We start from the raw sequence: 17,871 nt of genomic DNA, 5'->3' as shown, positions 1-17,871 counted from the left end.
AAACTTCACTAATAGACATCAAACTGACTTTCTTAATAATTTTGTTAAACCTAATTAATAAATACGTTATAATATTTACAGCAAGCTTTGAGCATATTAGTATATTTTGTTTCAAAAGTTTTAAATAAAAATTTATGTGTAAGGAGCACAGTATGCCTAGATGGTTAAACTAGTTAACGCCCTACCTCATGTTAAGTGGTCACAAGAGCCCATAAATATCAGCAACGCAGCTGCCGGAACCCTGCACCTTGAGACATCTTCTTTACAGTTCTAAATCTCAGTTCTATAGTGCAACGGCAGAAATATGCTAGGGTAGTGGCACCTACCTGCCCGGGCTCACAAGATATTACATAATAATATATATACCTATATATATTTTTTTTTTGGAAATTTGATTTTTATTACACGTCGTCATTCCTTCACCGTGGAAGTAATTCGTGAGCATGTGCTAAGTGAATAATATATACTTAATTAGAAAATTTGGTGTCTGCCTGCGGGATTCTAACACCGGCATAGTCATGCAACGTATGCGCTTCTTACAGATGTGCCGGGCATGCATCTTATTGTTTAGGCCACGTCGATATGTTTGTAATTGAATTTTGTATATTAAGGCGCTGTTAACGCGGTTGCATTAAATATTTTTAATATAAAAAAGACATTATATTTTGATTCCCAAGATCTACACGATTGCTAATTACATATATATATACCATAAAATAGTACATCAAGTCCGGATTTCGAGCTGCAATCTAAGAATCTCTTTTGTTCAAGCTAAAACTGACCTTTCTCGTCGAATCTTCTCAAAGGATCGCTATTGCAATCCGGTGGTACATTCTGCACTGCTCTTGCTAGGACAAGTGTTAGCAAATTCTCTCAGTTTGAGGCCGTGAGCTCACCTACCCGTCCGTACGTAGTTGGAATAGGGGGCTATTCCAACTACTAGGCTAGAACTAGGCTACCAGCAAATAAGAAGGGGAAAAAAACGTTAGCTGCCTCCCTTCTTCTTCTTCGTCGCTTTCTTCATTGCTGAAGGTCGTGTCCCTGAAACTTGACCGTTGCCTGTCTCGTGAGCTGTTCACCTCGTCCGGTCCTCAGCTTCTCGAATGGCGGTTGCGACTGGCAACCCAGTTAGAGCGGTTACTTGATCACGCCAACGGCTAGGTAATCGGCCGTGGGGTCTCTTTCCTTCTACTGGTTATTATTCTAATACTCATATACTTCTATTACTTCTAAGCTGCCTCCCAAATAAACAAAATACATAAAAAGATACATGTGAAATGACGCAACAGTACATACCGTCGTGAGCAGTGTCAAAACCAGCCAGCCACCTTCCGTCCCAAACGATCTCTATTCCCTAGCTACGAATAATTTATATTTACCTTAAAACCTTTATTTATGAAAGTTTATTCCACTGAAACCTCGGCTTAGTCTCATACCGAAACAACTAGGATTAATGCAAAATTCAATTTTAATACGAATACATTTTGCTCTGAAATTTAATTAACATGAAATTTTGTCATTTCGCTTGTTTTGATGCACGAACGGCTCAAGTAACCTACATTCGTGTCAATAACCATGTCAATTATCGATGACCGCTGATCGTGAGCAATCGTAAATACTAAACACATTACGCATCACAAGTTTTAAGTTAATAGAAAAAATAGCAAGCATTTGAGACTTTTTTAAATCAAAAGACTAACAGAGAACTTGTCTAAAGCTTTACTGGGAGCTTATTCTGAGCCTAAACGGGTGAGTGCAACTGCCCTGCTTGTTTCTAAAGCTATCTTTAGGCACTTGATACTGATCTCTGATTGTAAAGAAGAAAAGAAAAAAGAAAAGAAGAAGAAAAAATTGTGATGCTATTAACACGTATTTACCCCTCCTTCCTCCCTCCTCTTATCCCTCTTCCCTCCCTTCCCTTATCACTCTTCCCTTCCTACCCTTCGTTTAAAAAATTATAAATGTAGATAGTGCTTTTAAGTTTATAGTGTGTAAATATAGAAGTTTGTTTACATGAACCCTCCTCAAGTGAAAGTGAAGGCATCCTCTAAAAAATACCATGTGTCTTTATCTTGTGCGATTTGCGGCCAGCGGGTACAAAAACAATTAAGGAGATAAAAATATTAAATTTAACATCCGATAATTCTGTACAAATTGAATTTAGTGAGCACTCCGAGGCAAATTAGGTTGCATTTCAGATGATAATAAGCTCTATTGTGATAATAAGGCACGTGTCGAGAGTTCAATTTACCGGTCTAAAAGCTCTTAAAAAATAAAAAGCGCTTTTCAGACTCAAGGTTGCGATTATGACGCAACTCTTTTGAAGCTTTCTTGTATTTTTCTCGCTCGTGTCTGCGTTGGCGAGGCATTTCGCTTTTTGTGCTTTAAGGATTAGTCAAATCTTGAGCCTAGTTCATCAGCCTTCAGTATGACTGAAGTTTCAGTGACTTGCTCTTCACAAACCTTAGTTCTTTGGCAGAGGATGTCTTAGATTTTTCTATACAGCTCGATTAGCCTCAAAAACCCGCAATCACATCGTTCGCCCTAACTTTCAATCCGGAAACAATGTCTGTACACTGTAAAAATAGGCTGTAAAAAATTGGTAGCATCTACCTGCATTTAAAATACGCCCCATTTTAGTAAAAAACTCTTTGAATCAAATACTAAGTCAAACGTACCGAATTGTAAGTAATTAAAAGTAATTGAATTTACCGGGGTAGAACCTCTTGTGAGTCCGCACTGGTAGGTACCACCACCCCGCCTATTTCTACCGTGAAGCAGAAATTCGTTGCGGTTTCCACCCATGTAAGCCATAAAAAAAGAAGGAAAAAAAACAGTAATTAAGACTCACTTTTCCAATTAATTCCGTTTATTACATTTCAAGCGATATCAACAGAGAGGTCCGCTTCGTTCGGTTGCTCGAGCCGGACTGTTTTGTGCGTTTTTTTCTTTTTATTACCTACTCTAGTAACCTCGAGGGGTTATTCTAGATTCGCCGAGCTAGTAGGTAAGCTCACGGGGCTCAAACCTGACGAGTTTTGTGCGACAATAGTCACTCGTATTTTTTTTTTATTGCTTAGATTACAACAATTCTTGTTTCACCACCATTGCTAATAAAAGGAAATTTCAAACACAATTACTATATTATACTTTTGTAGCTATATATTTGGTAGGCATCTACCCTATGGGACAAGTCGTACAACCCAAAAAACCTAATTTGAAATTCGTAATCGTATTTCGTGACCGCTAGCTTTCAGATGTAAATGCGGATTACCATATTTAAGTTGACATCCAATTCTTTTAAATTCCCCTTTACGTCGAGCTTTCGTAGGGTCTGGTCGGATACTTTAAGCTGGTGGGGCGGTATCATCATCGAAGTTGTGTTCTCTTGAAGGGTAAAAACCGTTAGTACCTCAATTGAGAATTTGACATTTATTTTACATTATTTATCAATTCCGGTAGCAACTAGATACTAGAAATTATTCCAAAAATAATAACATAATTACAACCATAGAATCGAATATGACAAAACAAAACGTAGGAGTAAATATAATAAATAATATAAATATAAATATTTACTAACAATCACGCCACGTTAACTGGTATAAGTTCATAAAGAACTTGTGTTACCAGATAACGGAAATAAATGTAAGATTTTTATTATACACATACATATATTTAATATACATCCATAACCCTGGAAAAGACCTACAGTACCTCGTACAGTTATATTTATCATACAAATATCGTCCCTTGGCGGGATTCGAACCCGCGACCCCCTTGTGTAGTGACCATGTCACTTAGCACTACACCAGACGGACGTTAAAACCGTTACACCAGACGAGTAAAAACGTTTATTGAGCATTTGTTTGCTGAAACCTTAATGTTAAACGTGTGTGTCAATTCCACTGAAAATAAATTGTTAATTCTTCCGGATTTACCGAGCGCTTTGTTGCAGTGCAAATTAATCACAGAACGTTCAATGCGCTCTCGAAATTTAATTAACAAATAATATAGAAGGCTAACTTATATCTCAAGGTGGGGGGCGCATTTATGTTGTAGATGTTTATGGGCTCCAGCTACCACTTAACAACCAGGTGGGCTGTGAGCTCGTCCACCCTAGGTATATATGCAAGCTTATTTATTTTTATGTCTGAGAGATCACTGGTGACCCGGAGGCCTTTTCAGTTTTACCAGGGTAGGGCGAGCAAGAGCTCAGCCAGGAGGGGTGGGTGCTAACAACTACCCGAGCGCCTCCAACGGAGACCTAACAACTCAAGAGTAGCTGCTTCACGAATGAATCTACTACCGGATTCGAATCGCGACCCACTTAGAAGATCCGGCGAGAAACTCAGCGGGCTGATGTACAGGTTAGGTTGCACGTCGAGCTCTTTGCCGAGCTCGACAATGTAAGCTTATCTTGAAAATGTCGTAACCGCGATTCAGGCATTTATCAAATATCTTGTGTTGTATGATAAATACCGCCACATGTGAATACCAATTTGCGGTAGGCAGCGGCTTGGCTCTGCCTCTGGCATTGCTGAAGTCCATGGACGACGGTAACCACTTACCATCAGGTGGGCCGTATGCTCGTATGCCTACAAGGGCAATAAAAAAAAAATACCAACATTTTCTTCAACACGGTTACTCTCCATTGTTACTGTCATTCGTACTAAATGTTGTGCGTACTGATTTGATCTACCGTAACTTTACTACACTGTGTACACACATGACTTGTGACATGTCACACTCTTCACATTCGTTTTCCGCCGGGATCTGCAATTTGCTGTCAAGATGAGCGTACACTTAATTTAGATTGAAATTTCATGGTATATGTTTAAGTATTTTTGTTTTTTTTTTTCCTCAACTCTTTTTATATTCGATTTCAAGTTATTTTATAGAGCATGTTTACCTACTTCCTAAAAATAACGCCGGGAAATGGCATTGCTATGGCATATTAAATTCTTTTCCATATTTACGCAAAAGCGTAGAATAAAATGCACTGTTCATCCGAACTGAATGCGAATCAATTCTATAGTAAACTTTATTAAAAGTATCTATTACAGAATGAATTTAATACAGAAAGAACTTTCTTACCGGTGGTAGGACCTCTCGTGAGTCCGTGAGGTAGGTACCACCACCCTGCTTACTTTATTCGTGAAGCAGTAATGCGTTTCGATCATGCACATCTTAGTAGGGCTTAATAGACCCGTCCTCACGGGAGCCCTCTTTTTCGATATCGCAAAGGCGTTCGACGAAGTCTGGAACGACGGCTTAATTTAAAAACTGTATAACATGGGCGTGCCAGACAATCTCGTGCTCATCATACGTGACTTCTTGTCGAACCGTTCGTTTCGGTATCGAGTTGTAGGAACTCGTTCTCTCCCGCGACAAATCTCGGCCGGAGTTCCACAAGGCTCTACTCTCTTCCCGCTACTTTTTAGCCTATATATTAATGATATACCGAATTAGCCCTTTCCGCGGATGGTACAGCTATTTACTACTCAAGTAGGAAGATGTGGTTCTTGCATAATAAACTCCAGACCGCGGCCACTAATTTAGGACAGTGGCTCCGTAAGTGGCGCATCGACATCAACCCCACAGAAAACATAGCCGTGCTCTTCAAAAGGGGTCGCCCTCTCGGCACCACTGCACAAACACAAATTAGGCGCGCTAACTCCATTCCCGCAATTAAAATCTTCGGCCAGCCCATAGCGTGGCCTCTGAATGCCAAGTATCCAGGTGTTACCCTCGATAGAGGGATGACGTCCCCACATTAAATCAGTAGGCGATCGAGCCACATTCCTACTCAGCCGACTCTACCGAATGATCTGCAAGCGGAGTAAGCTGTCCCTTCGTAACAAGGTGACACTCTACAAATCTTGCATACGTTCCGTCATGACATATGCCGTGTAGTGTTCGCTCACGCGGCCCGTACACGCCTGAACTCTCTCCAGGTAATCCAATACCGTTTCTGCAGGATAGCCGACGATTCACGACGATTCTAAATTTACTACCGATGCGTAAGTATCTTAAAGAAGCGTCAGAACGCTACTTGTAAAAGCGACGAGACACGATAATCCTCATATCGTGGCAACCGTTAATTACTTATCCGACTCAGGCGACAGGGCACGCAAAGTCGCCGTTGCCTGAAACATGTCTTGTCGGATCCCCCGAATCCACTTTTGGTGCTTTTAGGCTTCTCCAGCACCGGTCACCGTCCTCGTCAAACTAGCTCACCTACCCTTCCGGGCTGAAATTTCCCTTTAGGCTACCAGTGAGTAAATAGGGTTAAATAATGTGAACCACCCACCCGCCTTGCAATACGGCCGAAGCTACCATTATTTTACATAACGTCTTTCCTATAACGGAATGTGCGTATATTTCATATTAAAAGATCTATAAAACTAATTTATTGTTTACGCATTTCAAGCATTCAATTATAATGTTTGTAGCTATGTAGAAGCAGATATATGCGTACAATGAAAATATTCAATGAAATCAGCATAAAAGAGTGAAGTTTTCAAACATTCATTATTCACATCTCGAATACAATAACCGATTGAGAATTGAAGTAACAAAAACTGCCGTTGGACAATACCTGATCAGGAGCCGGCGGCGTTGTGAGCCTGATCAAATTAATCTAGCTTTTGAAACGTCTCTGTGAAGGGTCAATGTTGATTGGCAACAAAAGATCTTTTGTCGAGTTCAATCAGTATTGAATCATGTCTTTGTAAGCAGATCTATTGAATGAGGAGAGGTTAATTGTCGCGTGAAGTACGGATGGGGGAATCGGTTTTTTGAAGTGATTTATTTCTTGCAGAAAAAAAAAATAATTTGTTCCTTCAAAATCTTTTCCTTTTTTCGATTAAGATTTTAATAGCTTAAGTATTGTTATTATTTGTTATTTGATTACACGTTTTTGTCGTTTACCAGAACAGTATTTACATGAACTTTAGCTTCATTGTTATGGGAATGACCAAATATTTCGTTTTGTTTTAATTACTGGACATCCGGAAAGATAAGCACAACCATCCTGCCTATTTCTGCCGTGAAGCAGTAATGCGTTTCGGTTTGAAGGGTGGGGCAGCCGTTGTAACTATACTGAGACCTTAGAACTTAAATCTCAAGGTGTGTGGCGCATTTACGTTGTAGATGTCTATGGGCTCCAGTAACCACCAGTTAACAACAGGTGGGCTGTGAGCTCTTCCACCCATCTAAGCAATAAAAAAAATCATTACATATATGCTTATCTTGAAATTGTCGTTAGTGAGATTCAGGCATCTTTCAAATATCTTGTGTTCTATGATGGCTACCGTCACAGACTATAATTTCGCTCCTCTAATAGTACTTATTACACTAATTTCTATAAAAACAAATTTACTACTAATAATATTATTTATTTACTATCTACTCGAACACAACAAACACCTTTAAAAGTTCATGTAAATGATACTTACAAAGACAAACCTAACATTTTCGTGTGTAAATTTAATCAAAGTTGATTTTTAATTGGGATATTTAATCTTTATTCCAGGTTAGGCGGTGCTGAGGCCGGCCTGGCATGACGCAAAAGGAAATATCCATTTTATCCCTACACCTTTATTCACCCCTTTACGAAAAAAACTCAAACAAGCCCTTTGTCCTTCTTCTATCACTAATTCTTGTATCGAATATCAAAACCCAAATGTACGAGCCAAATATATCCAACGAAACAAATATATTGAATGAAAATTTTAATGACTTAACGAACAACACCAATAATGAGTTTTCAGAAGACGTTCACGAATCCATTGGTACAGCGAAACTGGAAAATATAACTAAAGATCTAATCACCGATTTTAATGCAACGTTAGCTGAATCTAATGAATCAGATATTGGTAACGATTTAAAAGCTATAGAAATAGGTGTACTTAATATAGAAAATAAAGATAATTCAATGGAAAAACTCAGAGTCGATGACGTAACGAGAACTAAAATATTTTACGATTTTTCGACCACAGTCAACAAGAAAGACGACAAAAATTTAATTACTAATGAAACGTTTACAGTAAAATTCAATTTAGATAAAAACAAAACGACTGAGTCCAAAATACGTGACTTAAAGAATTATTCGAGCGAATCTTTTCATTATATCCTAAATCCTCCCGCTCAAATTACGGACGTGAATACTTCTAGTTCAACTTTTATAAACGGTAAGTTGATTTATATTTAGTACATTTTCTAGACTTATGAAAGTTATTATAATAAAGAGTAAAGTATATTAAGGAAATATATTGCCCAATGGAGTTCATTAAAATTGAAGGAAAAGTCTGTTGAGAGTTTGAAAGATTGGTTCTATTCAATTCAAAGAGACAAGGATCCTTTTCATGACTAATTATCTTTAATTTTTTTTATTTTATTGATTGTATTATTTGAGCATTTTCGAGATTTTCTTAAGATACTGAGTAACGATTTTTTTTATCAAGTCACATGTGGTAACATTGCTCCAAACTAGAATTTATGGCAACCAGAGACTAGGTGTTAAACTCCCAGACATCAATGTTTACTAATGTTTGCCCGTTGTGGGAATCGAAGCGACGACCCTTTGCCCAGTAGTTATGAACGCTACCTACTACACAACCAAGTCAGTCAAAGCGTTTCAGAATTCTTAAAATCTCTGGTCAAAACATAACTATATCCTACTACTTCTAAAAAAATATGCTTTTGCATATTCATTTATTTATAATAGTTATTTATTTATTTATATATAGGGTATTTTTTCCCTACCTATGCTGATAGCCTTGAGAGGTTGTTTTAGCGTGGCCTTGACCCGTAGGCGAGCTCACGGGGCTCACACCCAGAGTATTGCTAACACTGGCCCTAGCAAGAGCAGTGCTTCACTGAATCTATCACCGGATCGGAATCGCGACCCACTGAGAAGAACCGGCGAAACACTCCATGGGCTATGTCCAATACTGGTTTAAATTTTTTTATTATGTGAATTGGTTTTAAATGGCAAAAGTTATAACAGAAACCATACCTGAAACTTTCGTTCATTGAAGCTTAAAAAAGTTGAGCTTCAAAGACTGAATCATTTACGCGAAAAAATAGCTTTCCTTAACAATAGAAGTTAAATAAGTTCGACCGAGGTGCCGAGCCTGACCCAAATTCTGTTATTCTTAAAGGGGACATTTTAAAATCACTTCGGCGAGGTAAACTTTTAAAAGACAATCTTCTCATTTATAAACTAGAGGTCTGTTATGGCGCTAGGGGCTCAGAGGTCGTGCAAGACTCTCGTCGAAGTTTGCCAATTTAAGACTGACAACCTACCAATGTGTCACGTGGTAAACGTGAATTTAAACTAAAACAGAATTTACGGAACTTTACAAAACAAGAGCTTGAAGTGGCTGTTTGTACTAGCTTTCTTTTTTCCTACCTAATCGTTGGTAGCCTAAGAGGCTTTTTTTTATTGCTTAGGTGGGCGGACGAGCTCACAGCCCACCTGGTGTTCTACTGACATCTACAACGTAAATGCGCCACCCACCTTGAGATATAAGTTCTAAGTTCTCAATATAGTTACAACGGCTGCCCCACCCTTCAAACCGAAACGCATTACTGCTTCAGGGCAGAAATAGGCGGGGTGATGGTACCTACCCGTGCGGACTCACAAGAGGTCTTACTATCAGTCCTATCACCAGGCTATTCCAACTTCGCGTGGACCGGTAGGTGAGATGACGCACTCAACCTGAGAGAATCGCAAGCCCTAGGAAGAGCAGTGCTTCGCTGAATCTACTACCGGATCGGAATCGTGACCTACTGAGAAGATCTGGCCAGAAACTCAGTGGGTTGTATCTATGGGCTAGTTTGCATGTGGAACTCTTCGTCGGAGTCGACGAGTTTGACGAGGACGATGACCAGTGCTTGAAGAGCCTAAAAGCACCGAAAGTGGATCCGGGGGATCCGACAAGATATGGACGACAGCGGCTTTGCTTTGCCCCGTCGCCTGGATCGGATATGTACAAGTAGTTAGCGGTGGCCACGATAAGAAGTCTATCGTAGACGCTTCTCTAAGATACTTGTGTATCGATGTACTAGCCTTTAGTCACTTGCAGTTTGGACGGAAGATGAACAATGGAGAGGACTTCTCTTTCCTGTATTTGTCTGGTCGATTTCACGAAGCACATTAAATGAATATAAACACAACACGCACTTATATACAAAACTAATTGACAATAATACTGGCTGGAAATAAAATTAATTGACAATATAACTGGCTGTTAATAAAACTTCAGGTGATATGACGTCATGCGATGTGGAGCTGCGTTTAGTCGTGTGCAAGTATTGGAACACATTTACAAGTACAAAACACACTACAAGCCCTACGACTTAATCTCACAGTCGTATTGTCATCGTGTTACTTCTTATGGTTAAAATACTTCACAGTTACAGTGGTCTCACGGTCACGGATCACTAAGGTTTTATTCGTGGATATTTGAATATTGTGCTCACTACCGGCTATTGAAGTGAAACTTGTTTAGGCGCGTTGAGAGTAAAATTTAACTCGCGACAGATTCGTTACGGCTAGAGAGAAAAGATACAATTTAGGAAGGACGAGAGGGAGAAAATAGGCAGAATGTCTGGCTAACCACTCGACCGTGGAGAGAGGGAAAGGACAAAGCGAGCTAGGTCGTTTCTCTTATAGACATTCTGTTTACGGGCGTCGGCCACCAGGTGGCTTGTTATTAGTTTCTCATTCCTCCTATAGATCGCAGTAGCATTTTAACCATCTTATGTCTTATTTTTTATGAATTATTTAAGAAAGACATATTTATTTATCTATATATAATTTAAAATATATATAAATGGTGAAGAGATCGTTTCTCTTATACTCAGCATTCCCTATTACAAGAGAAGTTTTAGGACGAAAAATTAAGAAAACCACAATACTACACACTGCAAAAGAGGTTTCACTTTTTTCACGTGCAAAAGTTGCACGCGCATCATTTTTGTATATAAATTATTTCTAGAGTTTTACGTTGCATTTCACACAGAACTATTAGTTATAGTGTCTAGAAGTCTGGCACTTTTTTTTATTGCTTAGATGGGTGGACGAGCTCACAGCCCACCTGGTGTTAAATGGTTACGGGAGCCCATAGACATCTACAACGTAAATGCGTCACCCACCTTGAGATATAAGTTCTAAGGTACAACATAGTATAGTTACAACAGCTGCCCCGCCCTTCAAACCGAAACACATTACTGCTTCACGGCAGAAATAGGCGGTACGGTGGTACCTACCCGCGCGGACTCACAAGAGGTCCTACCACCAGTAAATTTGTTGGTTTGTTTCACTTTTCATCTTTACGATAAGAGGATCCCAAGAAGAATCACTTGAGGAAACAGATTAACTTTACCCGTAGTAGTAGATTGAACACTTAATGCTACACGCAAACTAATGATGTCACTTAAATAATAAATACGAATGTTCGGGAAATACAAAAAACTGGACGGGACTCGATATCCGTAGGTCGCTGCTTCATATCCGGCTCGAAGGACCATGTTCAGGAATTACAGAATTAAAATAATATAAATTGGGATAAAAATTCAAAGCATATATTTTAAACTGTCACGCAGTGCTCAGTTTGCGGGGTAAAAAAGACCACAGACTATATTCAGGCGCCTGAACAACGAACATGACCGAATCGCGTCGTTTTTTTTTCCTTCCTGTTCGCTAGTAGTCTAAGGCAATTCCAGCTTCTCGCGGGTGGGATCGCTTCGAAAGAGGCTTAATATTTGAGAGCACTTCTCACTCATTACTATACATGTTATTAAAATAAGTATAGGCAATAGAAATTATGAGGAAATTACGTGAATGCTGAAGATTTTACGGGGAGAAGATAGAATTTAATATTTCTAAACCTAGAGATGAACACAGAAATTGAAGACACATTATGATGTATTGTGACTTTAATTGTAATAGCGACTGTCCTACCCTTCAATGAACAAAATAATAATAACTTCAATATCGCTACAAAAATACTTAAGTTAGACAACTTGAATTACCTACCTAAATGTCATTTATAAAATACGCACGGACGGAACACATAAAACATGTATATCACAATAAGTCATTAACAAGCTAACATTAACGTTTCAGTCTTTTTAAAGAATAGAAATCCAATTTTAAGTGGCGTTTCTTTGCTTGTAACCAATCTAAGTGCAATAAAATATACTCTGTACCGAGAATCCGTGGCCCAGTCTCTGTTCTTATATCACTCACAGTCAACTGACGTGGAAGTGACAGAAGCGTTGAATAATTCAGGAGTCAGACGCCGGATCTCAGAATTAATAGAACTAGACGGAAACTTGCTTCCTCCCAAATCACTGAACTAATCTAATGAAATTGCTTACGTTTTCTTGATGGCGTTAAGTGGTGACCGAATGACGTCGAATATCGCAGGGACACGTACAAGCGGCCGCCATCATGGAATATAATATTATTACGAACTAGGGCTCACGATAAATTCAATTTATTGTAATTATTACGACACTTCAAGTAGGCTTCAATGTCAAAATTGACTTATTTCGCTTCGCTTCCGGTGATTCGCTCGTTGATTGGCTTCGAATAAAACTGCCTTCACGTCGCCCGCTCGTGGCGTCTACAGATCTCGTAAACATTTGCGATAGAATTAGAACGTTCAAGAATGTTCGAGAATGTTCTAATTCTATCTAATGTATAATTCGAATAAATGTTTATAATAATTCTAATTCTAATGTTCTGGACTTGTCTATGTCGAGAACATCTTGGGGTCATTAGAATAATCTTGTTACAACCGGAATATTCGAGAGTTGTTTCTAGATATTCCAATATCAATTTATGCTATTTGACGACAGATGGCATTACTAGAATCGAAATAACAATATTAATAAACATTTATTCAAATTATACATTTATAAAAATTAAACCATCAAAAGAGAAAGGAAAAATATAGAGGGTTTGGAAAAGTTTTGACTCAGCAATGGCTATCAGTAGCGACTCAATCGCTACTGCGGCGCTGATCATCCGCCGGCACTTGCGGAGTGACGTGCAAACCAGCATCAGACCGACCACGCTTTTTTTACAATACAATTATTTTTTCTTACACTATTTTTAATTCAAATTTATTAAAAATTATTTTCTATTTTTTAGTTGGATTTTCGATAAAAGCGTATTTTGTTAGTTTTTTAAACTGCCTATTATTTATTTGCAAACGACATAAGATGGATCATTTTTGTTATACAATGGCTGTCGAAATCTTGAAACCGGAACTCAGTACTATTTCTCCTATTTCACTCCAAAAATAGAATATGGGATCAGAAAAAGGAATCCAATGATATAGCCAAATAAAAGGCAAATACAGTACGCTGTGTCGGTATGAATAAAAGTATACCAGTCAAGGATGTTTCAGCCCATCTCTTGAAATATGAAGTAAATTGTTAAAATATTTTGGCTTTCTTACCTCATGAATGCAAGAATCCTACACAGCAGGAATAGATAAAGCGGTAACCTTAACTTTAAGCATGAAAGTGTTAAAAACTTACACGATAAGTAATAGAAACTAGATGATGACCGAGCTTTGCTTGTTTTTTTTTTGTTAACGCCATAACGCCATCTTGTTGTGTCTTTAAAGCGGTTAGTTGCCCTCAATTAAGAAAAATAATATTATTATTCGCCAATAGATGTCGGGAAGAGTTGATTATTGAAAACACGAATAAAACAACATTTTCTGAAAATAAAGCGTAGCTAGATCGATTTATGGCCCCCGAAATCCCCTGTATACTACATTTTATGAAAATCGTTGGAGCCGTTTCCGAGATTCAGATTATATACATATATACAAGAATTGCTCGTTTAAAGGTATAAGATACTCAAATAGCATTTAATGAATTCAAAGCAAAGTTTCGTAGATAAAGCGGCAACCTTAACTCTAAGCATAAAAGTGTTAAAAACTCACACGATAAGTAATAGAAATAATCAAATAACATTTCATGAATTCAAAGCAAAGTTTCGTAGATAAAGCGGCAACCTTAAATCTAAGCATGAAAGTGTTAAAAATTCACACGATAACTAATAGAAATAATCAAATAACATTTAATGAATTCAAAGCAAAGTTTCGTACTAAAATTTGATTAGGGAAATTATTCCGTAACCGCTAATGTTTGAAATGCTTTCACTAACCGCTAATTAGATAAGCGAATATCATCTTGAACTTATCGCTATGAATTAATTCGTTGAAATTTTCAGCGTGATCAAATTGTATTTTGAAGTGCTTGTTAATTTTAAGAAGTGAAGTCCAACCAAGTTTATTTGGGCTCGCGCGAGACTAGGAACCTTGCCGCTTAGCTAGGACGAATGGGTGAACGTCAGAAGAGGAAGGTTCGCTAATGACTGCCCGGAAGCCTGCTGAAGAAGCCTTTTTTTTTGGGCCGGGGGCCGAACTTCCTACGAGGTCCCCGCGCCTATGGGGCGCGCGGGGTATGTGCGACTGGTCCGCGACTGCGAGACCACGGGCCCAAGGTTGTTTTCAGGGACCTACCCAGTAAACGACTCCCCTGCACTCTTCGCCCAAGCGTGCGATCACCTCCGCTGTCAGAACTCGGATGTGGTAAGGGAGTTACCGCGGTCAACACTACAACCAGATGGTGCAGCTCACCCCAAGGACGCCCAGCCGACGGAGCCTTCGAGGCGAATCGAAGGCTCTGAAACGTCGGCCGTCTCGGTACGGCAGCCCGTCAGGCCGCCCGGACGGGGCTGCTGGTGTCCCGGAATACCCCGCTGGACCAGAACCAGCCTGCCGGGTCGGGATGCGATACACCACCAACCGGTCGCTCTATTACTCCTCGGCAGCGCGCTAGACTGCTGGTAGCACGCCGCGCGGCCTCTACCCCTCAGGTCGCCCCTTGACCTTTACCGGGGGCGCTGAAGAAGCCTAACCGGCTCTGAATCGTGAGCTACTGCAAAGATCCAATACATGCTCCTTTGTAACTATCCCTAAACGTTATTTGCCTCTACTATGAGAAAACCGTAAGTTCAAAAACATTATCAACTGTACTGCAAACTTTTTTTTGTGAATATTTAAATTAATTGCATGAAATTTGGTCTCATTTTTGAATCAGCTTTATTGAAATTCTACTCGGTTTCAGCGTAATCATTTATATCATACAACTTTTAAGGTGTCGTGCTATCTCACCTTATTTGATTTAATTTTATATTATACCAGAGCCCATAAAATCACAACCTTGAGACATGAGTTCTAAGTCTCAGTATTGCAGTACAACAACTGCTCCAACCCATAAACCAAAACGCATTACTGCTACACGGCAGAAACAGACAGAGCGGTGGTACCTACCCATGCGGACTCACAAGACGCCATATCATTAATAATAATCCCAGTTAGGGACTAGATGACCATGGGTGACTAGCTACGGTCATTGTAATCTATTTACCTATATTAATTAATACGTGAAGCAAAAACTTTGTACCTCTTTTTACGAAAATTGCGCGGTCGGATGATTATAAAATTTCCCACACTTATAACTTATATAGAAAAGGAGCAGAGCAGAATGCTAATATTTTTTTAAATTATGCATAAAAAATACATTAACCCAATAAAAAAAAAATTACACCCACTATCATGTATATGACATACACGCGCATATATACTCTTTTGTTTATTGTCATACTTATAGCTTAAAGTCTGTGGACTAATTGAGAATAGATTAATATTTTTTTTAGGGATTTTATGACCTGGTAACTAAGACCTTTAAGTCATGCCTTATTTTAATATATATTCTTATTTTTATGAAAGGGAAATGATATGAAATGAAGATGATTAACTTGAGACATTAATCAACTGGGATGAAGTTAAATGAAATGAAATGAGATGATATGGCATGAAATATAATCTCAGTAAAATGGTGGCTTTACTGAGACTTTTTCAGTGGACTTTTTGGAGGATCCCGAGAAGTTACGTTCAGCGGCTTTGTTTCATTTTACCACATTTGTGCATTTTCACAGATATTAAAAATTTAATAAACCACCGTTATTACACATTTAAACCTGAAGAAACATTAAATAGACGAAATAAAACAAATCACACAACTTCACTCCTCGCGTTCCCGCCAAAAAGTCCATTAATATTATTTAACGTGTCGTATAGATAATATATGATAACACATAAAGACATTCTACAAACACATTCTATAAAGAAGTAAAATCTTTGACAATAGAACCCTAATAATGTTCAAACTTATAATTTAAATTAATAATGATGTTCGAATGTCAACCGGCGCTGGGCGACCACTAGTTTTAATTATTATTCAAATCGGCCATTTCTTCGATACGCTATACACGTCAACTATAGACTGGAATGTTAAAATTAAGACGGAAAGTTCCAGAAATATTCAATGACGGTGTACTCCAAAAGTAATACATCCCGACGGAACTAATTTCCAAGACAGAAACTTGTTCGGGAAACGGGTAAATAAAATACGATTCAACTCTGGGATTTGTAGGCAAGGTAGAAACTCCTTATCTGTAATGAAATCTAAGTTTTAACACACTTTCTATTATTCTTGGTTTAGCTTTAGAGAGAGAGAGAGAGAGAGAGAGAGAGAGTATTCGTTATTGTACCTAAAAAACAAATAAACAGTGCGATACATTAAACACAAAAAAGTACAATTGGCGGTCTTATCGCTAAGAGCGATCTCTTCCAGACAACCATCAGGTGGACAATAATCATTTGGAAACGAACTACGCGCGGTGTACCATTCCAGTGAAATACATATACATATATGTACACATACATATACACATGCATTTCTCCGTAAATATACATACAATTAATACACAAAGTATTATAATTTAATGTTAATGTTATTTTTATTGAATGCTTCGAAGAACTGGTAGTACTGGTAGTTTACTGGTAGTAGGACCTGTTGTGAGTCTGCATGGGTAGGCACCACCACCCTGCGTATTTCTGCCGTGAAGCTGTAATGCGTTTCGGTTTGAGGGGTGGGGCAGCCGTTGTAACTATACTGAGACCTTAGAACTTATATCTCAAGGTGGGTGGCGCATTTACGTGTAGATGGCTATGGGCTCCAGTAACCACTTAACACCAGGTGGGCTGTGAGCTCGTCCACCCATCTAAACAATAAAAAAAGAACATAGAGTAAAAGCGCTTTTAGGCCTGAGGTCGATGGTATTGTCAGGACAAATCAATGAAGCACATCGAGTCCTCCCTATTAAGACACACAGCCAAATCAGTATTTCAAACATACTCTATTATTATAATTTATTGGCTCGGTAGTACAATAGTATCAGCCCTGACTGGTGTGCCGATGGTCGTGGGTTCGATTCCCACATCGGGCAAACATTCTTATGATGAACAGGATTGGTTTACCCTTTGTCTGGATGTTTATTATCTATATATGTATATATTTAAACGTGTATAATTATGTATGTCATTCTCTGGTACCCATAACACAGAGAATCTTAATTTGGGGTTAGATGACCGTGCGTAATTTGTTCCCAGTCTTCTCAGGTTTCCCTGGCTATATCTACGAAACGTCTAGACCGACCCTGACCTGGCTCTCAACGACAAACAGACAGTTTCACTGACAGTTTTACTGGTGGTAAGACCACTTGTGAGTCCGCACGGGTAGGTACCACCGCCCCGCCTATTTCTGCCGTGAAGCAGTAATGCGTTTCGGTTTGAAGGGTGGGGCAGCCGTTGTAACTATACTGAGATCTTAGAACTTATATCTCAGGGTGCGTGGCGCATTTACATTGTAGATGTCTATGGGTTCCAGTAACCACTTAACACCAGGTGAGCTGTGAACTCGTCCACA

The 17,871-nt window shown here is 38.9% G+C and overlaps 1 protein-coding gene across 1 annotated transcript in view; it reads left to right on the top strand.

Moving 5' to 3' along the window:
- GABA-B-R3 (gamma-aminobutyric acid type B receptor subunit 3) overlaps window positions 1-17,871 on the top strand; it is a 138,364-nt gene that overhangs the window by 64,546 nt on the left and 55,947 nt on the right. The window contains exon 2 of the mRNA XM_089731783.1: window positions 7,538-8,195. Coding sequence (XP_089587909.1) covers window positions 7,565-8,195 — 631 coding nt within the window. The 5' untranslated portion in view covers window positions 7,538-7,564. The remainder of the gene's footprint in view (window positions 1-7,537; window positions 8,196-17,871) is intronic.

Source organism: Bombyx mandarina, chromosome 12, assembly GCF_030267445.1.
Source record: "Bombyx mandarina strain Sakado chromosome 12, ASM3026744v2".
Lineage (NCBI taxonomy): Eukaryota > Metazoa > Arthropoda > Insecta > Lepidoptera > Bombycidae > Bombyx > Bombyx mandarina.
This window is presented reverse-complemented; position numbering and strand designations above follow the sequence as displayed.